This window comes from Eretmochelys imbricata, chromosome 8 (assembly GCF_965152235.1).
Source record: "Eretmochelys imbricata isolate rEreImb1 chromosome 8, rEreImb1.hap1, whole genome shotgun sequence".
Lineage (NCBI taxonomy): Eukaryota > Metazoa > Chordata > Testudines > Cheloniidae > Eretmochelys > Eretmochelys imbricata.
In genome coordinates this window covers 65,048,685-65,071,965 of record NC_135579.1, presented here as the reverse complement: position 1 = coordinate 65,071,965, position 23,281 = coordinate 65,048,685, and the positions used below count along the sequence as shown (strand labels likewise).

The following is a 23,281-nucleotide window of genomic DNA, read 5'->3' as shown; positions in this document are numbered from 1 at the left end:
TCGCTTGCACTCTATAGCAAGCACCCTACCGGTTCCCATGGCCAGGGCTGCTAGTAAACCCACAAGTGAGTAAACTTCCTCACTGAGGTAAAGTGAATTGCAGCAATGTACAAAAATATTAACACTTCAGCCTACACGGTTTGAAATGTAGAATTTTGCAAAAGTAAAACCCCAGAGAGCGTGACTAGCCAGTGACTCATCTTCCCTTTTTAACATGTTTTCATGGCTATAGAGCTATATTTAATTGGCTTTTGAGTTGATAGAAGCCTCATAGAAGATTCCAATCTAGTATGTAAGGCATTTTATTGCACAATAATTTATATTTTTGTGATTTAATCTCTCAAGTACATTAAATTAACTTTAAATAAAGAGAGAAAGTTTAGTGAATGAAGAATATTTGCACAAAATTATCATAAATTTAGTGGTACAGTACAAGCAGTGGAAGTACCAGTTTCCCCACATAGTCCTGCCATTGTTCTTCAATCTTGTCCTGTAGAAGCCACCTCCAGGTTCATTCAGGCTTTATGCCCATTCAGTTCTTGGCCTCTTAGATAACACTGCCACATATTGCAAACATGTGGAGGAGGTGTGTGATATGGACACCCTCCAATAGGAACTGGATGGAGAACTCCAGATGAGTATAAAAGGCCATTGAACTGCTGTTCAAGAATAGAAGTGAAGACACAGTATAGCATGTTGTAGCTTTTTTTCCAATGCAACACATCTAGCGTGAAATTTTCAAAGCTGCTTAAGAGTAATGAGAACTGAGCATCCAAATCCCTTACATGACTGAAAATCTCAGCACCAAAGTATAGTAATCAGGAAATTAGGGCATTTACACATAGGCATTTTGATGTAGTTTCATTTCCAACTACCAAACAGTTCTAGAATATTATGGGGAAAAACAAACATTCTGGCACTTTTACAAGCAACTCTAATTATGAATAATGGTAGCTATCACTTGAGATTGCTTCTAAGTACAGTACATATATTTAGGTAGACAGAATGTCATGATTTAACAAGAAACTTTATCACTCCTCTTAATCATTTGCATTATTATCCTACAGAGTTTCTTTTTAAGAACATAAGAACTGCCATACTCGGACAGACCAAAGGTTCATCTAGCCCAGTATCCTGTCTTCTGACAGTGGCCAATGCCAGAAGCTTCAGAGGGAATGAACAGAACACATTATCACCAAGTGATCCGTACCCTGTTGCCCATTCTTAGCTTCTGGCAAACAGAGGCTAGGGACACCATCCCTGCCCATCCTGGCTAATAGTCATTGATGGACCGATCCTCCATGAATGTATCTAGTTCTTTTTTGAACCCTGTTATAGTCTTGCCTTCACAACATCCTCTGCCAAAGAGTTCCACGGGTTGACTTTGTGTTGTGTGAAGAAATACTTCCTTTTGTTTGTTTTAAATATGCTGCCTATTAATTTCATTTGATGACCCCTAGTTCTTGTGTTATAAGAAGGAGTAAATACTTCCTTATTTACTTTCTTTAAAAGGTTCTTACTTATGAAAATGATCATATTAATTTAAAATAAACTACAGAAGTGGACACTTTATCCAGTCTATTTTGCAAAGTTAAGAACATCACAGAATATTATTTAAGTATAAGTTGCTTGTGTATATTGTTTTCATAAGAAAGACTATGACAATTTAATTCTGAAATTGTTGGTTTCAATAAGGTTGCATTGTTGAGCTGACCTTAAATAAAATAACCATTAAGGGCCACATTCTTCTCTGGAATTAAAATGATTTTAAAATACTTTAGCCCAATTTCACTCATATTGAAGCCTGCTGATACTATGCATTCAGGACATGATCCCTGTGGTAGGAGTTGGATTTGACCATGGTAAATTTGTGGCATGGCTGGTCAATACAGTAGGAAGAAGGGCCATGTTCTCCCAGGACAAAAGTACCTCTAAGACATCCCCGAGATCCACAGGATTTGGGGGATCTGTAGAGTTTTGGGACTCCCTGCTTCTTCTGTGGAGAGTGGGAAACTCCTATCCCAGTGGGGAAAAAAAATCAGAGGAAACTTTGCAAGGAGAACTTCAGTGAGTTTTCCTCCCCCCAGAGCTTCATCTGCAGGAAAGTATCGGCTAAAATGGGTTTCAGAGTAGTAGCCGTGTTAGTCTGTATCCGCAAAAAGAAAAGGAGTACTTGTGGCACCTTAGAGACTAACAAATTTAGTTGAGCATAAGCTTTTATGAGCTGCAGCTCACTTCATCGGATGTGAAAGCTTATGCTCAAATAAATTTCAGCTAAGATGGTAGTTCCCAGCTTTTCTGGTCAAAATAATGCACCAGAAACAGTATCAAAAAGTATGAGTAAGATTGTAAATTAGAATCACTGAGGTGCTAGCAGTGAATACAGAATCTGATCATTTTTGGCAAAGAAACATTTAAAGAGGTCAAACTAACTTTTTTCCAGATTTTACATCAACAATTGCCAGATGTGTGTGCAGCATAGTGAATATCAGTGTTCAGCAAAACCGAGCTATAATTTGTTTCCAGTCATATTTGGCATCAGCCTTAACAACTGCTCTATGAAACTTCTCGACAGAATTTATGTACCAGGAAATCAAGATGCAATACTTCAAATAATCATCCTACTTTCATTCATTCCCAACAGTCTTCATCACAAAAGTAAAATCTCCTGTATCAGTATGGGAAAAAGTCTTTTGGGAGAGAGGGGGCAGGGTTGTTTTTAAGCTGAAAGCATTGGAGCATTTTTTTATTCTGAAATATGACACTACAGCAAATTGCATGACAGGTCATTTCCCTAATGATAATATTGCTTGTAGAAAGACAGCCTGAATACTGGGTCCATACACACACTAGCTAAACTTCAGTATCAAATAGAAATACTATTTTACACACTTAGGTTTGATAGCTCAATGTCATTAGAAATCAAAGATCGCCCTGTCATTTTATGGGTTTCGTTTAAGATACAGGACTATATTTCAGCAGCAACACTCAACAGAAGTCTGACAACTAAATTACCTAGACAGTCACATTTAATGGAGTTTCATAAAACATTTTAGACTATACAGATCTTCAGGTCTTTCCTCACATTTTGCACATGCAAAATTTCTATTGCCTTTAATAGGAATTTGGCCTCAGTGGATATGTTTACACTGCTATTAAGCCCCACAACTGCTAGTCAGCTGACACGGGCCAGCCACAGGTGTTTAATTGCAGTGTAGACATACCCCGTAAGGGGCAAATGCTCAGGTCCTATCTTTGTAGCCCAGTTCAAGCTAGTTCTCATTTGCTCTTCATATGCTCTAGTAGATGCTTTATTTCCAAACCACAAAATGAAGTAAAGCTGGTGTATCTGTCACAGTATAGAAGTGGCTGATACTATTTGTGTTGTTCCTATTTCCCAGTTTATGATGTACTCTTTGCATTTGCTGGTGCTCCTGGACATCTGAAGCAGGTTTGACCTTTGATCTTACTCACTATTCCAAGACAGCCAGTTGACATCCCACCTTTACTTGGAAAAAAGCAGAGAACTTCTTTTGAAGCCAATAACTTCTCTCAGCAGGAAATGTACTTACTGAGCCAGCAAGAAATATTAATACCTTTTCATCTTTCCCCAGTAAAACAACCCTTGTCTTTGCTGGTCCACAACATAAGCTCTTGAACCCACCCTTCTTTTAGGATAAAATGTATCCCTATTCAGAGAGACAGCACAGGACTTCTGCAAAGCCACTTAAGTCATGCTTGAATGGCCCATAGGCCTTGTGTTGGCCCCCTGTAAAGGGATGAACTCCTTTGTGACCAACAAGCACCAAATGAACTGGCTGATGGTACAATATGCCCCTATCTTTTTACACTGTTACTTTTTTTTTTTGGCTTGGATTTATGGGCTTGCAGACCAGTGTCTCCATTTAATTTATGAAGTAGTCATACATTGTCTCAAACAACTATAAATCCCAAGAATAAAATAATATTTCCTTCCTGTAGATCACACCTCCTACTTTTTTTTTAAGAAAGGCAGTGTAGCCAAAACAAAAGGGTACTTGACTCAGACTCAAGGGACCTGGGTTCTGTTCCTCTGCTGGTGACTGCCAGTGTGTCACTTTGACTCCCTGTACCTGTTTCTATCTTTAAAAAGTGGGATAAAGATACCTACTCTCTCGGTAAAGCACTTTGAGGTCTATGGATGAAAAGGGGCTCTGTAACAGCTAGATATAACTATTATGGTGCCCTAAAGTCCAGTGACATTACATTTATTAAGCAGCAATATTTTTACGCCCACTATGCAAGAAGTAACAAAAATAACAATTGATAATGATGAATAGGGGCCCCCCAAACTATTTATTTTTTGTATTTCTTTGAAAACCTGGTCTTTAACATGATTTATTACGACAAATATGCAAGCCCAAATTCAGTAAATAAATGCTGTCACCTCCAACCACATGAATATGCTTCAAGTTAATATAGTAATATAACATGTTCATGTTTCTCTTGGGAGGAAACTGCTTCAATTTCTTATGCTAGTTCTCTAGACGATTAAAATGGTGTTACCATTGGGATTATATCCTCCGCAGTGTATGTACTGAGTGCTACTAGAGATCAGGTTATTTCCTGAATGCAGAAATCTATCTAGGATAAAACCCACTAACTTGTACAAAGGTTTTCTATACTTTGTGCTTATGCACGTAAGACTTGGATCTGGAGAGAATGCTGCTAATCCTATTAACTTTATGGTAACCCTGAAATGTACTACTATGTGTAGTTACGTAACAGAGTAAATATTTTGAGTTGTAATTTTAATATGTTTTGTATTTTTTTACCCTGTTACCAAATATTTAGGTTCTGAATCTACAAATGCCATGCACATGTTTAGCTTTACTCCTTTAAATTGTCCCACTGAAGTCAGTGTTTAAAGTTAAACATATGCACAAATGTTTGCGGGGTCAGGAACATAGATTGTAAATCACTATAAACTCTACTCTCTAATATTTTAGGAAAAGATTAGGAGACCAGCCTTATCATCGTTTCTTAGGGTATGTTTATGCTACGGAGATTATACCAGCATAGCTACCTCACCATAGCTATGCCAGCATATCCCTGAAGCGTAGCTGCAGCCTATATCAATGGGAAGGATTTTCCATCAGTGTAGAAACACCACCTCCCAGAATGATGGTAAATATGTTGACAGAATCATTCATCCATTGACATAGCTGCATCTACCCTGAGGGTCAGATCAGCATAGCTCCATCAGCCAGAGGTGTACATTTTTCATACCCTGGACTGATGTGGTTATGTAGACCTAACTGCTAAGTATAGACCAGGTATTAGGCAAACCTCCCACTCAGATAAAAGGGAGGTTTGCCAGCATAAGGCCTGCAGGATTGAGGGCTTTTTTTCCTGAATAAATGCCTTATAGCAAGAACCACTATTAACCATTACAGAGGAAACCACTATTAAGATATGAATAAAATGTACCAGTGAGAAATAATATGATTTTCTTTGTTATATCACTGCTTCTAAATAAAAAAAAAGGTGATTATTTGGCTTTAACACAGCTATTCATGAATGCAGAACAGAACTATATTCTCTGTAGCTGGAAACAAGATATCTGGTGCCTCTGAACTGCTCTATTGAGAGATTCCATGATGTGTCTAAAAGAATTACCTGTTCATTCTTCTTATTATTATTACTACTATTAATAATGCAGGAATGGTACCATTCTGCCTACACTTCCTGAAAACAGATAATAGGTCTGTATGTCTGCCATTATCAAAACATCCATCAAAGGTCAGGTAATTTTCCATACTCATTTAGAAACAAAGAAGCTACCTATTTTGGTAAAACTGTTCCAGGTTTTCAGTGTTTGTGCCTCAGACATGAAGCAGATGTAATCAGTGAGAAAATGAAGGCCGTTATTTCCATGACAACATCAACACAGAGGTGTTTGTGTTTACTCAGCCCTGTGCTCAGAATTGGAACCTTATCCTGTCAGGAACTGAGTGCTGAAGCTATCAAAACCCTTTGAGCCAAATGTCCCACATCTTTACAAGATCCTCCCCTTTCCATGGATTCCATGAAGGGATCTCCACAGGACCCAGGACGAATGTGTGGAAAGGTGGAAGGGGCAGGGAGGTCTGAGCATGGAATCAGGGGATATACAATGTCCTGTCTGGCCACCAGTGATGCATCTAACAAAAGCGTCAATGTTGCCTGGATTAGATTAACTCTTCCCTACCATCCCCCACCCCTAATGCGATGGGAAATCCACTGGGAAAGGATTCCAGGGGCATTTGTTGATAAGGAAAACCCTGGCATTGGTACCACATTCAAAGTCATTGTGGAGGAACAAAACCTCAACAAAGACCCATCCTCCTGATCTAGTGGAAGATCTTCACAGATCTGAAGGGGGTCTATGAGATTTAGGGACAGAACCCCCTATTTGATCTTTAGTGGAATGATTCTGGAGAAACTCCACAAGGGGAACATCTCTCAGAGGTTTATTCTCAGGAAAGGGTGATCAAGTCCTCAATGTTTACTCAGACCTGAATTAGGCAAAAGTTCCAGTGACTTATAGTAACAAGCCCTAAGTATTTATTTCTACATAAGGACTGTAGTTATCATAATGAAATCCATGATAATCAGAGTTCATTTCAAAAGCACCTAATATCACTTTGGAACCTTAGTCCCATTTTCAAAAGTGACAGACATTCGTGCCTAAAGGTACGTATACACTGCACATACAACCTGTAGAGTACATACACTACATAACCGCTAACATGGGTATAAAAAGCAGCGTAGTCAGTGAGCCACAGCTTAGGAGAGTAGAGAGACTCCTGATCCCTATGGTTATGTACCTGGGTATATACCCTACAGGGCTTTCTACATACACAAGCAGTGCCTCCCAGTCTACACTGCTATTTTTATCCACATGGTGGCCCACTGCCTCTCCACTGCTGGAGCCATCCCCTCTGGCAGGGATTGGTCCTAGCGGCAGGGAAAGACTCCAGCAGCAGGGAAAGCTACTTCAGGAAGTTGCTGGAACCTTTTCCCAGTACAGAGAAAGGCAGCTCCCTGTTGCAGGGAAAGACTCCAGCAGTGGGGAAAGGCTCCTGCGGGGGGAAGCAGAAGGGAAAGGCTCCGGCAGCTTCCTGCTGCTGAGACTTTTGCCTGCTGCCTCCCTGCTGCCAGAGCCTTTCACTGGCAAGTGTAGTTACATACCACAATGTGGACCCAGGTCACTTTTCACTGCAGCATGTAGCTATATGTGACGTGTACAGTGTAGACATAGCCTATCTCAGTTTTGAAAATGGGATTTAAGTTCACAAGTCACTGTAGATTCTCTTGAAAATTTTACCCTATGTGCCTAGTAAACATCCTAAAGGAGTGCACCCGAAGTGCAAGCCTATCCAAAGAACAGAAGGCCCAATTCTGGTGTAAATTTTACTGACATAAATCCAGAATAATTCCACTGAAGGCAATTGTACATCAGTGCAGCTGAGATCAGAACTTGATCCAAAGTAACTGAAATATATTTTAACTATTTTATACTCATTTATGCCATTAAAAGCGGTAACATGAAGTATGCTAGACATTTTCTGAACAGCTTTTATACATTCTGAATAGTTGACATAACACTTTATTTTCCTTTTTTTCTAGTAGCTGTTACGCCAGAACAGATTAAATATTTTCCAGTCTAATGTTTTACATTTGATTGTCCTCCCAGTATATACTTTTCAAGTGAGGGTGGTGCGCTGGGGCAAAAGGTTTTATAAAACAAAGAGCTTTGTATCAAAAATGTATCAGGTGAGGAGAATTATTTGATCATAAAATTCTAATTTTTAAACTTAGTGGCCTTCCATTTGATTTTAAAGCTCTATCAAACTGGTGTTATATTGTTCTTAATCCAATTCAAAACTCAAACACCAAAATTCTAATCTATGTTCTTTGGCAATGTCTAAACCTAGCAAAGTAGTTTATTTATAATAAAAATAACAGTACTGCATTAGATCTATTTTTAAAATATGAGAAATGTTTCTGTTTTCTGAGAGCAAAATATCTCACAAAACATCATTAAAAGCATGCACAAAAGAGAGAGAAATTCATAGGAACACTAATTTTATTCTGGCTGGTTTATAGTTAGTACAGTTACTACAAAATCTTTACATTACAACCACTAACAGCAAGACCCCACAAAGGGTACTAAACATCTGTCCCCTGTCAGAGTTAGTTACTGCCACGGGCTAGCACACAGACATTTCAGATTAAGGTAGTTTAGCAGAGTCCCTTCAGGCTAGGATAAGGTACTGAAGGAAGTGTAGCCTCAATAGAAGAGGAGCAGGGGCCAAAAGATGACTTTGAATCAGGGAATATCACCTCAAAAGAAACAGGAAAATAGTAGGTCTGGAATCAGATCAATGTACTAACCTATGTTATTTCACATTTTAATAGAGAACAGGCAAATTTTGAATTATGGGGTTATAGTTCAGTCTCAAAGTTCTAGTAAGTCACAGCATAAGCTGCTGAGATTTGTTCTTTTGGTTTATATCATTATCAGAACTCTGTGACACAATTATACCCAGTAAATCACAGTTACCTGCTCTTTTTTCAATATATGATTATTATTTTATAATGTAATAAACAGGTAGCATTACTAACATCTCATACGGAAAGGAAAACATCAGAAGGGCTGTACTTTGTTCTTCCTTTTGATTACTTTAATCTACATGCCCTGATTCAGCAAACCACTTAAGCACAGGCATAGTTTTAATCATTTAAGTAGTCCTTCTATAGTTAAACCATTTTCTGAACAAATATTTATCAAAATATAACGATACATTTTTTGGAACATTTTGAAAATACCATTAAGAAAAGAGTGAAAATGTGTCAGATGTAAATTAGATGATGTATCACCCTTTCAATCACCATGGTGACTCCTAAAGTCTACAATAAAGATTTTAAATGACTTTAAAATAGACTTTGTGGCTCTGCCCATTTCCTAATATGCCAATTATCTTGAAGTCAAGCTGTGGGACAATTGCAAGACAAGCTAATGTGACAGATTATTTTCAGAGAGATCAAATGGTTATTGTCATTAAAGAATTTCTATATAAATCTGAGCAAATATTTTTTATTCTGGGGCCGAACCAAAAAATTCCCCCAAATTTGCTTTGAATCAAACTGAAATTTATATGTTTAAATTTTTCACCAAAGCAAGGACGCAATAATTTTTTTTGTTTGGAACTGACGAAAACATTTTGAGTCAACCCAAAATGAATTTTTTGACTTTTTTTTTTCAATGTGGTCATTTGGGGGGGCATTTTTCACCTTTTTCTTGTGGATTTTTTTTTAAAAGTGGCCAAAATTCAAACTGGGACAACATTCTGGAACAAAAATAACTAAAAGAAACATCTTAAAATGTTCAAAATGAAACATTTTGAAACCAAAAAGTTGAACCAAAATGTTTAGAAATGGTCAAATCTATTTTTGTCCTCTTTCAAAATAAATCAGCCAAAACTATTCAACAAATTTGACCCAAATTTGAAAATAGTTTCAGACCCCCCCGACCCCAAAATGCATTTTTTCAGTGACAATACTATTTGCTGAAAAGATTTCACCCAGCTCTTTTTGTGTACCATGTATCTGCTTCAGTATTTCAAGACTTTGTCAGAATCCCTTTTCAATGAACATTTTATATCTTACAGATAAACTCAACCACTCAAATCCCTCTGCAATTTGAAAGTAAAACATTTCCAAAACACACATACAGCTGCATACAACCTGATTTTCAAAAGTGCTAAGCACCACAATTCCAATTATTTAGTTCAGTAAATATCTCCTTCCAATACTGAATGTTGCAGTGTGGATCTGGACCTTACTTTCATTCACTGAAGACAATTTCCAAAGCAATCTTTGGCTCCACTTTATCTGCAACATGCACTTCATGAAATGTGATGTCAAACCCTTGCACTCTAGCTGTTAAATCCTGTATTTCCCTTCATATATATATTTTGTGTATTTTTCTTTTTGGTGAAGGGTGGGGAGTTATAGTACAATACTTTTCTGTGTAGATAAATCTGTTAGGGCAATGACATGTCTGGAGTGAGAATTAATTACTTATTATAATGATTATATTTGGTTTTATGGGTGCTCAGATACTGGTGATGAGTGTGGGACAAGATTCTGAATAGAATAGAATATTGTCCCTTCCCTTAGGTATGTGGGTGCCATTACATACTTGCATTCCAAACAGATGGAATAGCTGTAATATGGATTGCATGTCAGGAGCATAAAAATATTAGATTTTCATATTCTCTGGCATCATATACACATGGGCATATCTTATTATATACAAAGTACATATATAACACACAGCAACCTACACAGCTATATTAAAATTAATTTATTTACATGATTGCTACCTAGTGTGAAACCACAGTGGGGTTAGGGATGGGTTAAACACTGGGGCCAAATAAATAATGTAAACAAGTGCAATGCTTTTGCATATGTCCTTATATATTTCATTCATATAAGAGAGAATAAAAATAATTACATGAGTGTCTAAAGCCTGTTTTTAGAATATCATAGAATCATAAAATCATAGAATATCAGGGTTGGAAGGGACCTCAGGAGGTCATCTAGTCCAACCCCCTACTCAGGACCAAAGCAGGACCCCATAGTTGCCCCAGATCCCTAAATGGCCCCCTTAAGGATTGAACTCATAACCCTGGGTTTAGCAGGCCAATGCTCAAACCACTGAGCTATCCTTCCCCCACAAAAAAGCCTACAGCACCCAGTATTCCCAGGAGGTCTCCTATCCAAGTACTAACCAGGCCCAACCCTGCTTAGCTTCCAAGATCAGATGAGATCAGGCATGTTCAAGGTAGTATGGTTTTAGCAGAGTTTTATATTAAAATGTACACTACCAAGTTCTGTACTGTATCATCTGCTGCAATATAAAAACTGCAAGGGCACAGTGACCAGTGTGAGAATAATAGTTCATGGGCCTATGTGTGAGAGGTTATTTTGGGTGCAGAGAATGATTCATTATTCAAAGATGGTGGTACTCTGAATAAAATAACAGCAGGTCAGTTCCTCAGCAGAAGAAATTAATTGCATAGGGGATTATAAAAACAATATGGCTGTGCACATATGCTCCTACTGCTCATCCTCATCCTCGTTCCCTTGTTCCTTCCTTTTTTAAAAACCCACTGTTGTATTTTGCCTTAAATTAGATTGTGAGCTCTTTGGGGGCAAGTATTGCCTTCATTCTGTGTTAGTACAGTGCCAAGCACAATGGAGTCCCCCTGATCTCGATTGCAGTCATTAGGTTCAGTTGTAGTAATAAAGAACAATAATATAATATTCACGGCAGAATATACACAGCAATAACAGCTACAATGTCAAAAGAGCTAATGGCCTGCTTTTCCATGTGCTCAGTACTCGCTATTGGGCCAAGTTTTCCTCTCTCGCTTCAGCATCTAAACAAAGGCCAGACTTTCAAAAGAGCTCAAAACCCACTCATCAAAATCTGGAGACTTATTCTGATGTCTAAATGATCGCCAAGCTCTTTTGAACATACTGCTCCATTTGCGGGTGCCGGCCCTAAATACCTTGTACGGGCAATTAAATGATGAAGCAAAGTTATAGCATTTGAGGACCCAAAAACTATTTATTGTGAATATAACCCAACAGCATAGACATTATTTTCCTATTATAAGACAATGCTAAAGAAAATTCAACAAACTACTGCAAAAAGAAAAAGAAAAAAGAAAAAAACACAGAGACAAAATAATACTTGTAAGTTTGAATGTGTCGTGCTTCTGCCTTTGTGGACTTTCCATTGACGTCACTGCAGAGGTGAGGCTTAGGTGAATAACATTTTGAGTGGGGAGAGAAAACAAGAGATTTAATGTGAGGGGGAATGGCTGTCAATGGTGTGAGGTAATGTGATGGGTAAACTGTCATTGCTGTTCAGTAGAAAGCCATTCTAAGAGGCTTTGGTTTGCTGACAGTCCTTCCCTTGACATAATCCTGCGGCCATTGAAATCAGTGACAAAACTCCTATTGACCTCCAGGCACAGGATCATGTCCATATATGCCCATCCCCCAACACTGCCACATGTACTAAAATCCCAAATAGTAGTGTATGCAGGATAGTCTTCTACTACAACTAAACCTGGTAGATCTTGATCACAAATGTTAATCATGGCAGGGAGGCAAATGCAGCTAGAGCATCTTGATCTTTGTTCATCTAACAAAGCACTCCTGAACTCTTGTAGGTTTTGCTATAAAGATTTGAAGTTATTTCCTGAACTGTACTGTGACCTTGCAATGGTTTTCATGTCCTATGTTCCACTCAAAAGGAGTCTACAGGCATGGTTTTCATATCATATTGTGACTCCCTAAAAATCCACTATCTTTCTTTATATAAAACACTTTACCTTTTCATTGATTCTATTCTAGTGGTCAGACAGTCCAATATTCCTAACAATATATCATGCCAAATTCAGGAGATCAACAGCTGTATTTCACTGAAATTCATCAAAGTTTTACCTCTGTCTCCCTCAAAATGTTGAGTTCACTGGTATCCAGGAAAAATTTGTCTTTCCACATGCCAGTCTTCCCTCTTTGTCACAACCATATTTAGACCTTATATCCCTGCCAGGGCTTCTTAACTCAGAACTCTCTTTTGCCTGCCTTTGTGTCCTCTCCAGCACCCGAGTTCACCTTGGCTTAAGTTATAATAGACCCGAATATTCTGTAGGGGAAAGAGCATCTATTGGGGAGGCTCTTAGCAGGTTTTATTTCTAAGTCCTTTAAATCACTCCTCAGGCAATCAAAATGCCCTAACACACACTACTAGATGAGGAGTAGCACTAACCCAGAACATCCTAGCAGCTACATAACTTTATTGCCATTTCACATCTTTCACTGAAACCTAAACCACATGCCATGCTTCTTATGTGAAATGTGAAGCAGGTGCAGAGGATACAGAAATGCCTTTTGATTCTGACGAGCCAACACAACTGAACACAGAAGCATTAAACAAAAACCCAGCAAACAAGACTAAGCCTTACAATAGCTTATCTATTTTAAGGCCTATCCCATATATCAAAATGCCACAACTATTGCAATTTTTCTACTGTATATATTCTCCAGTTCTCTCCATTGATTACCAAAAAAATATGATGATATTCTATCATAGCAACAAGGTACCAAACACAAAATTATTAAAATTATATATAATTTTAAAAAGAAAACATTAATTGGACATATATTTTACAAGGACTGATTTTGAGAATAAAATCTCTTTGGTGTATCCTCTCCAGAACACTGTAAAACAAAATGATTTCTCCAGTATTTGTGCATGTTACCTTACATTCATTTTTAAATCATCTAGAAGTATATAGAAAAGAGACTGATACAGAATGGAACTGCAGTAGCCAAAGCAACTGTTGACCAATGGAGAAAAATTCAGAAGTAAGAATGGGAAAACTTTCTTTGACCATTTTTTTTTTTGAAGGTCTGACTTCTAAGAGATCCTTGACTTGGTTTCCATTTTTGTGCAACCAGTTGATTCCTGCAATAATTTGTACCCACAAATGCTACCATTTAAACATCTAAATTCCCTTTCTCAGTTTGACATTCTTATGGTAGCATTTACTTCAACAAAATGGAAAACATTTCAAAATCAGGCCTTTTATATCTATGGTTTCTCGAGGGACATGGTTTTCTGATTCATGAAGTAGATTGGAAGCCAGGACACCAACGTTCCAGTCCGGCCTCTGACTGTGACTCATTGTGTGACTTTGGTCATTCCACCTAACCTCTCTGTATCCCAGTTTCCACGTTTGTTAAAATGGAGATATGAAATTCACAGGAGACAAGAGAGGGTTAATCATTTGAGGCCTGATTCTACTACTTTTACTCAAGTGGAGGAGCTCTTTACGCTCAGAATAGTCCCACTGATTTGAGTGTGGCTGCACAGAATTATTTTTTTTACCTGGGTAGTTGTTACACTGCAAAAACATCCTCTTCATATTGTCGGCCCCTATCCTTCAGGTGTGAGGGCAGAAATCAATCCTATGCCATATATTCAGTCAGTCACTTGTTTTACATTTTCTGCACTTCTTGTGGATAGCTCTGTGTCATAAGACAATGTTTCCTGAGATCACACAGCTTCTTCAGAGTAACTCTTTTGTGATAATTTAAGGGTTGTCAATAACTTTCACCTTTTTAAATTTTAATGAATTGTGGCTTAAAATATCACCATGAGGTAGGTATTATTATCCCCGGTTCAGAAAGGGAGAAACTGAGATTTAGAGCGTTTACATGACTTAACCTAGTTCGTACAACATGTCTCTGGGACAAGGTGGGTGAGGTAATATATTTTATTGGACCAGCTTCTAGTGGTGAGAGAAGTTTTTGAGCCACACCAGTCTTCTTCAGGTCAGGGAGAGGTACTCAGAGTCAAAAGCTTGTCTCTCTCACCAATAGAAATTAGTCCAATAAGAGATATTACCTCACCCACCTTGTCTCTCTAATAGCCCTGAACCAACACGGCTACAACTACACAGCATACAACATGTCTGTGACAGAGCCTGGAATAGAATCCACAGAACCTGACACCCAGTTCTGTGCTCTAGCCACTTGGCCATACTCCATCATTTATCTTCCCCCTTTTCTCTTATCCACTTCATTCCTTCTTAACTCCCACCATCCAGAAGCAGTCCAGGAATGCACTACTGCTTAAAGTAACCTGTTCACAGTTTCAAGGGGGCGAGTGCCTTTGCAGTAACTAGTTAATTATCTGAAAGTGTCTTAATACCATATGCCTATACACCAACCCTTCTGAGACAGAGATTATTGCTATCCTTGTGTATTGCCTTACATTTTCCTGATGATATAGCTTTGCAGGTGCTAGGAGATAGCTAATATATTTAATGATCCGTTAGTTGCTATATGTAATACAGAAATATTCCTTGATTTGACCTCTCCCTCCCCGCCCCCCATGTTGTAGCGCTATTAGTCTGATTTGTGTGTGTGTCCTGTTTCATCTCATGTCAGGAAAAGATTATTTCAAAGGCAATTTCAAAAATTGCTCCACAGAGTCCACATTTTTGTGACAAAAAAAGTCCTCCATGCACAATGAAATATACTGTTAGAGCTGACAACTCTTTATAGAGCGGTGAGATTGTGAATGAGAAGCAGGGTTGTAAGAGAAGTCTTTGAATTTGCAAAACAGAAACCCAAGAAAGCATACCAGCTGAGTATACGTTGACACAGAAGGAATAACTAGGAGTACAGTACTGCAAAAGAAGTAGAAAAGAAAAGAAAGGAAATAGATTCTGTAGCTATACAACATTATGGATAATGTAAGCTGACACTGAAATGCTCACAAAGTTAGTTTTTAAAACCCGGATCCTGGAGCCCCCAATCTGCTTTTATTAGAAAGAGAAAAAAACCTTGAAATAGATAAAATGGTTTAACAATCATTGAAACACCAGTGAACATGACCTGCCTGCAAGTGCACAGATAACCTGGAAATATATGTAGACACACAATGCAGCAGTCAATCTCCATTTCAAATGAGAAAAACAAAGCACTGTAGGTTTGTTTTGTTGTTTAATCTTGATATTTATAGGAAGATATCAGTGTTTTACCATTTCAGGGCTTTACACCATTATGTTGCATCAATTTGACTCCAGACTCATTCAGTGCCTGACTTCAGCTTCAAAAACAGTAAACATTCTGTGCAAAAACTGCATACTAGCTCAGAGTGGGTTTCCCAACTGAAATTACATGAACTAGCTGAAATCAAACATCCTCTTGACTGTTAATCAGACATGAGTGTAACAGCAATGTGTGAGAGTGGGCATTCTGAAGTAAAGGAAAAGGCAATAAGCTACCTGAGGTGACATATTTCTAGGCTGTACTGCCATTTCCTGGATGAGCCTGGCAATCCAATCCCCATTAAACAGCTTCACTGAGAAAGTAACTAAGGCTCTGGGCATGGGTGAGTGGAGACTTAAGAGGCAACAGCCATTTAGGCAAAGAGAGGTAGTCATGGCAGAACTCAGGAAAATTGACAATTAGATATAATAATATCTAACTAGACCACGAATACCAAGAGAGGACACCGTGGAGTTAAATACTTTATAGTCTTCCCCTGCATCTCACTCTCAGCATGGTACAGAATGTACCTCCATGCAGCTCCTCAAGAGAAGAAACACCTATTAAATACTCCTTCCGTGACTTAATGTGTTAGTGATTGAGTATGAAGACCTACAGGTTATTCAATACACATAAGTAATGTCAGGGGTGCAGCAGGGTCTAATAGATAGGGCACAGGACAAGGAGTCAGGAGACCAGGGTTCTGTTCCTAATTCTAACCTCGACCTCTTATGATACTTTTGGAAAGTCACTTCACCTCCATTTCCCATTTCCCCTTCCCTCTTCCCCTTTGTCTGTCTTGCCAAGGCAGGGACTGTGTGTCTCACTATGTATTTGTATAGTTCTTAATACTTTGTATTCCAAAGGCCCCAACGTAGTCTAGGGACCCAAATATATAAACATAATTGGAGAAAAATTCAGAGGTAAAGGAAATGATTGCAGTGTGACATGTTCCAAAAAGGACTTTCCTTCTAATCAATCTCTGCATGGCAGCTCTGTGATTGTAGGAGAATATTGGTAGTACATTCTAAATGTGAGGAGTCCGGTGGCACCTTAAAGACTAACAGATTTATTTGGGCATAAGCTTTCGTGGGTAAAAAACCCCTACTTCTTCAGATGAATGGAATGAAAATTACAGATAGAGGCATAAATATACTGGCACATGAGGAGAAGGGAGTTACCTTACAAGTGGAGAACCAGTGCTGATGAGGCCAATTCAGTCAGGGTGGATGTGGTCCACTCCCAATAATTAATGAGGAGGTGTCAATGCCAAGAGAGGGAAAATTGTTGTTGTAGTGAGCCAGCCACTCCCAGTCCCTATTCAAGCCCAAATTAATTAATGGTGTTAAGTTTGCAAATGAAGTGTAGCTCTGCAGTTTCTCTTTGAAGTCTGTTTTTGAAGTTGTTTTTTGTTGAAGGATGGCTACTTTTAAATATGTTATGGAATGTCCAGGGAGATTGAAGTGTTCTCCTACTGGCTTTTGTATGTTACCATTCCTGATGTCTGATTTGTGTCCATTTATTCTTTTCCGTAGAGACTGTCCACTTTGGCCAATATACATGGCAGAGGGGCATTGCTAGCACATGATGGCATATATCACATTAGTAGATATGCAAGTGAATGAGCCCCTAATGGTGTGGCTGATGTGGTTGGGTCCTCTGATGGTGTCGCTAGGGTAGATATGGGGACAGAGTAGGTAATAGAGTTTGTTACAGGGATAGGTTCCCGGGTTAGTGTTTCTGTGGTCTGGTGTGTGGTTGCTGGTGAGTATTTGCTTCAGGTTGTCTGTAAGCGAGGACTAGCCGGCCTCCCAAGGTCTGTGAGAGTGAGGGATCTTTTTCCAGGATAGGCTGTAGATAGTTGATGATGTTCTGGAGAGGTTTTAGCTGGGGGCTGTACGTGATGGCCAGTGGTGTTCTGTTATTTTCCTTGTTGGGCCTCTCCTATAGTAAGTGACTTCTGGGTACCCATCTCGCTCTGTCAGTCTGTTTCCTCACTTCCCCAGGTAGGTTTGTAGTTTTAAGAATGCTTGATAAGGAATGCTTGTTTTGGGGGATACAGACTAACATGGCTGCCCCTCTGATTCTAAATGTGGTTTGCTGCATTAAAGTTTGTAAATATAAATGCATTAATGAAGAAATCTAAATGAATTATATGGTTGGAATCACAGGTCTGCCTTGCACAGTGTAAAGCAAACTGGTTGGCCTTGAACCAACATCCCTTTCCCAATATTCCTTAGATAACAGCACATACACTTCAACAATAATCCTATCACATCGCATGCACTTCACTCTTCCCTCCCTTTCTCTGTCTCTCTTACCCTCCACTCCTCCCTCTCTTGTTTTTTGTGCCTCTGGTTCCCATCTATTGTCATATTTTGAAATACCAGAAGTGAGCAGAGCACTGAAAAGTGAGTGATTTGTCAAAAACGAGGTCCCTGCCTCAGAGAACTTACTGTCTACATGCATATGGAAAACAACATAGTGAAATACCCAACATCTTCAAGAGACAGGTGGCTGTTGTAAGTGAAAAGTGTCACAGAAGAGAGGTTATTTCAGAATACTCTCTCTTCCCCTCTTCCTCCTCTAATATCTTTCTCTTGTTTTTGCAATTCTGCTTTTTCTAACCACCCCACCTTCCAAGCATTACCATAGCTTTCCACAGTTATAAATTATAACTACAACATGGCTCCACTAGATCTTTCCAAAAGGGTAGCCTGAGTTGCACTCCAGCACAATCCTTCAGACTCTAACTGCCATGAGGAGGCCAAAGACGTAGGGGAGCTCTGCCAAAGGTTGTGGCAAAGCAAAGAAGAAAAGGCATTTAGACCAAGCTCATTAGCTGTTAAGGTTGGAAGTTGTTTAGACAGTGATTTTCCTGAGGCTGCAGAAGCCTTTTAATTAATAAAATAAAATAATCATAAAGTCAAACCCAAACTATTAAGTGGAACTTGGAGTTTCTTGTGAAAAGGAAGTGGCTCAGCGTTGGGTAAAAGGCTTGTGAAAACTGTCACTGTGCCAGCTCTTCAGTGGGAGAAAGGAGGGCCTGAAGCCATGGACGAGAGGAAGTTCAGCCCGCACGTGTTTAAAAAAATCTGAGAACAATTGTAGCATTTCATTAGGATATGCTTCAATGTACACTACAGATAGACTCCAGAAATACAAGACTTACATTTTGATCGTTTATCAGAAAACCAAGTTAGAAGAAAGAGCATATTATGACACTGATCGTTATAAAGCCCCATAGCATATGCCAGACTGCATTAGGCCCTGATATTACAAGCTGTTCTGTGCAAGTGGACTTGAGAGCGACAGACACCGCATTGAAAAAGTGACCCAAATGGAATTTTTCATGGATGCAAATGTCTCCCTGTACAGACCGAGTTGCAGGAATGGAGCCTAAGACAGTGCACTCAGTAACTTGGAGATGTTTTACTTCAGTATCAATATAGAAGTTTTCAATGTTCATTAGAAAATGGGTACGGAACAGCTACAAATAATATTACTCCTATATTTATTACTGACACACTGCAGATGGCCACATATATTTCATTTCTTGAAATTTCTAACAATATATAAAAAGTCACCTTTCCCAGGCTCTAGCTATCTTTGACATTCTTTAAAAACTTAGGTCAAGATTCTTAAATGTGACTAGTGATTCTAAATGCCTCAATGTTGGGATGCGCAACCTAAGACACCTTACAGGGGTCTGACTGGGAGAGGGTGGGTGCTTGGCACTTTGAGAGAATCAGGCAGTTTTAAAACATTTCAGGTTGGGCCCCACAAATTGAGCGCCCCCCCCCCCCCCCCAAAAAAAAATTTACTAGGCATATTTGAATCTTGGCCACAAATCATAATGTAAAGACAAACCCAGCAACAAACTCACCATTGACTAACAATAACCAGCAAACTATTTCTGCAGCAAGAATAAAGACCCTCTCCTACCCTCCGAGTATAACCCCGGGCAACAAACCACTCGAGATAAGACCTAGCACCTACTCCATCCCTACCAGCCAATGGTAACCAATACAAAAAATATCAAATCCACCAATACACCTGTCCTAACAGAAAGATCCACCCCCATCAAACTCTTCCCTACTCTATAACAAGAAAAATAGATAGGCATTGAAAGTGTCTTGAAAGTCAAATGTAAGCTATTTCACACATGGGGGGTGGGGGGAGAAGGAAGGTTACAATGACTGATCATAATTGTGTCAGTAAGGCATGGGGACAGGAATCTCTCAAATAAGCATGTGCCAAATTATATAGGGAAAAGCAACGCCTTAAATTCCACCTGGTAACCAACAGGCTGACAGTGCAGATCCGAGAGCCCTGGTGTTCTGTGCTCCCTCTGAGATACATCTTTGATTTTAGTCCCAAAGGGACCTACAGTGCTTACACTGTTGGATATTTGATATAGGGGATTCAGTAAATCAATATGGTATGGCTAATCACAAGCAACAACAACTAGCTCTTGTACAGCGCTTTTCATCTGTAGATTTCAACATGGGTTACAAAGGTGGTAAATAGCTTTATCCCCATTTAACAAAAGGAGAGACAAAGACACAAAGGGGTGAAGTGACTTGCCCAAAATCAAAGAGGAAGATGTGAGAAGAAAGAATTCCCTCCAAGAAATGGAGACCGAGCAAAGTTTTAAGCCAAATATTTTCTCCCTCATAATTCTCCAATACCTTAATGCCATTTCAGTATTTGAACTTTTACTGACTTTATTCTGTTTTTCTGCCTGCTGTGGCTCCTATAACAAATGTATTAGCAACTTGATAGGGAGGAACTGGCCGAAGCCAGACCAGTCTACCAGTCTAGTAAAAAAGAAGATAAAATCTGTGTTTTGAGGAAAAGTAGTGCTACTCTCTGCCCCTCATCCAGCCCCCTCTGTTAGCCATTGCATCGACTCACAATAGGAATGGCAACGGAGGCTGGCATTGACCTGCTGTTGCTGAAGAAAAGGGAGCAGCAACTGTAGGCGTGAGTTATAAAAATGAAAAATGGGAGAGCAGATAAAAAAAGAGAAATCTTTTCTTTTGCTTTATAGTGCAAGATTCGCTTGTTTCCATATAATATCCAACAGCTACTAACCAGATCTACTTAGTGCCCACTCTCTGTAGGCTCTCAAGGATTACAGAACTAATACCCAGACTCTAAACCAGCTAAAACATGTTAGCAACTAAGGGTCTGATTCTTCTATCAGTTACACCAGTGTAAATCAGGAGTAACTCCATTTAAATCAATTAGTAATAAATTATTAATAATACACCTGTGTAAAACGGCTGTAGATGAGGGGAGAATCAGACCATGCCATTTGCTACTATCTGGAATTAAGTAAATTAATGCCCAATTTTAGGATGAACATTGCTTATCAAACAGCTGTCGTAGCTAACATCCTCAATTATATAAACTATCTAACCGGAACGGTGGTAGAGGGTGGGGGGCAACCATGCTGCAACATTGTGCCTTCTTTAATTGAAAACTGTATCATCATAGGATCCAGATTCTTCAGATGCTGATGGCCATTTATAATACTTACTTCTGTGAGTATTGCCATTGACTTAATTGACTACTCTCAGTAGCAAGCACTACACCTAGCTGTCAATGTTGCAGGATCAGGCCCTTAGACTGTACGATTCTTTTTCAAGACCGACCAGTGAAGATTGATCTAACTTCACTTATAATGGAAAGTAGCTGCAGACCATTCTAAATTCTGTCTCTCTAATTAATTTTCACTAACTACAAAGCTGATGTACCAACAAAATTACTTTATTTCTTGAAAACTGTCAATGGTAATTACATACATTTTACAATTGTCCATCACTCCAGCCAGTTTTTGGATTTCTTTCTAGACTCTTTACAATACAAATCTAAATTTGAGGAACTGTATGCCATCTGCATCAGGGAGTGACTTAAATACAAAGAGATCTTTATTGTTTAAAGATTCCTTCAGTGAGATTTTTAATGTTTTTAAACAGTGAAGGAATAAAGTGTTGACTCAAACAATGAACTGGGATTCTACTGAACTGATATTTATGAGAGCTCCAAATCAATTATTTTTTCCAAACGATTTGAATAAAAGACAATTAAAATATAAAATGCAAAGCTTTCTTTAAAAAAGTTTATACAACGTTCACGGATGGCTACACAGGAAACATTTTTTCTCTTGCACATTCTAAGCCACGTCGTCCTGTTCTAGTGGAGCCTTTGCCACATTATGGCTGCGGCTCCAATATGTTATAGTTTCTGGACAACATTGTCAGTTCTCCTCTTTGCAGAGCTTCAACATTCTGTTTTGCTGAAAGAACTTTATGGTACCATATTTAGAAAATGAAATATCAGTTGGTACGTACCTTTGACAAAAACATTGTTGTCCAGAAGGGCAAAGCCAAATGCCAAGAGTTCAAGCCACAAAAACATGGTCATAACTGGAAATCAGGCGTATCCTTATGAAACAGCATGTGTCTCTCTCTGGAAAGCAAAATAATTGTTATCTTTCTATAAAAGTATTTCTCGGCAAAACTTGAATCAAAAGCAGAATAACTGTGCACATACATTGCAGTGCCTGCTTATCAGTCAGGGAGCAGTTTCCTCTGTCACCCAAAGACTAACCACTCGCGATCTCACTATATAACTAAGTGATGTCAGAGACAATCTTACCTACTTCTTTAAAACACCACTTTTTTTTCTTTTCAGTTTCCAGGAAGTCAAGAGGGTTTTTCTTAAGTTGCTGCAGTAATGTGTAACTTCCTTAATTCAACCGAATAGATCATTTTTAACCATTTCTGCAGAAGAACTGAAGAAGAGTTGAAAAGAATTTCATGTTTCAAAAGATGGGACAGTAAGTAAAGACCTTAGTACTTCTAATATTAGCTTTTCTGTAACTTAGCTCTGTTCCAGTGCCTGGTCATTCATGGTATAGCTTTCAAGCTATACCAGGCAAGAAAAAATATCCTTCTGAGGACATAATGAATCCACATATTAAATTGACAATACAGCCATAATAAAAATACCTAGTTCTTATTGAAGTGATTATCGGTTAAATGAATAACATTTGAACATTGATCTAAAAAGTACTTTTGTTAACAGTCTCTCTGCAAAAATGCAATTCCTAACATGACAGTACTCAATACCAAGTAGCTATGGATGGCCTATATTCTGTTTCTTGTGCTGTTCTGTACCTAGGAAGTCAGCATGCTGTAGTTCTCTAAGGCTTTCATACCACTATCTACAATGTGCTGAATCTGAATTTTGGCATAGTCAGTTCCACAAAAAGTTGAGACATCCCTATGATGGAATATTTAGTCCCTTTCTAGTATTTACCAGGGGGCAGCACAATCCTGGAGGACTTTGGTCTCTCCTGCTGAGTAGGTAAAGGACTGCAGATGTCTTCCCTCATTGCAGTCACTGCAACGGAACCCAATAGCTCACTACGGTCCTGTTGGATGGTAAAGAGCAGAAGAGAGGTTAAAAGGGGGGAAAACGCTGAGGTTGCCTCTTTCATTTGGGGGTTTGAACCAACTACCATCAGTTTAGTGGTCAACATTAAGATAGCCAACATTTACCAGCAGCACCATGAGTTCGGAAGATTGCTAAAAAAAGGGAAGAA

General features: G+C 38.8%; 1 protein-coding gene and 1 pseudogene across 1 annotated transcript in view; both read right to left on the bottom strand.

Annotated features, from left to right (window-relative positions):
- The window catches only part of PTPRC (protein tyrosine phosphatase receptor type C), a 165,182-nt gene extending 142,863 nt beyond the window's left edge, over positions 1-22,319 (bottom strand). Inside the window, exons 1-2 of the mRNA XM_077824697.1 lie at positions 22,228-22,319; positions 22,026-22,143 (exon numbers count right to left, since the gene is read on the bottom strand). Of these exons, the coding sequence (XP_077680823.1) occupies positions 22,026-22,098 (73 nt within the window). The 5' untranslated portion in view covers positions 22,099-22,143; positions 22,228-22,319. The remainder of the gene's footprint in view (positions 1-22,025; positions 22,144-22,227) is intronic.
- Positions 10,772-10,890, bottom strand: LOC144269653 (5S ribosomal RNA; annotated as a pseudogene).
- Positions 22,320-23,281: the final 962 nt, after the last annotated feature.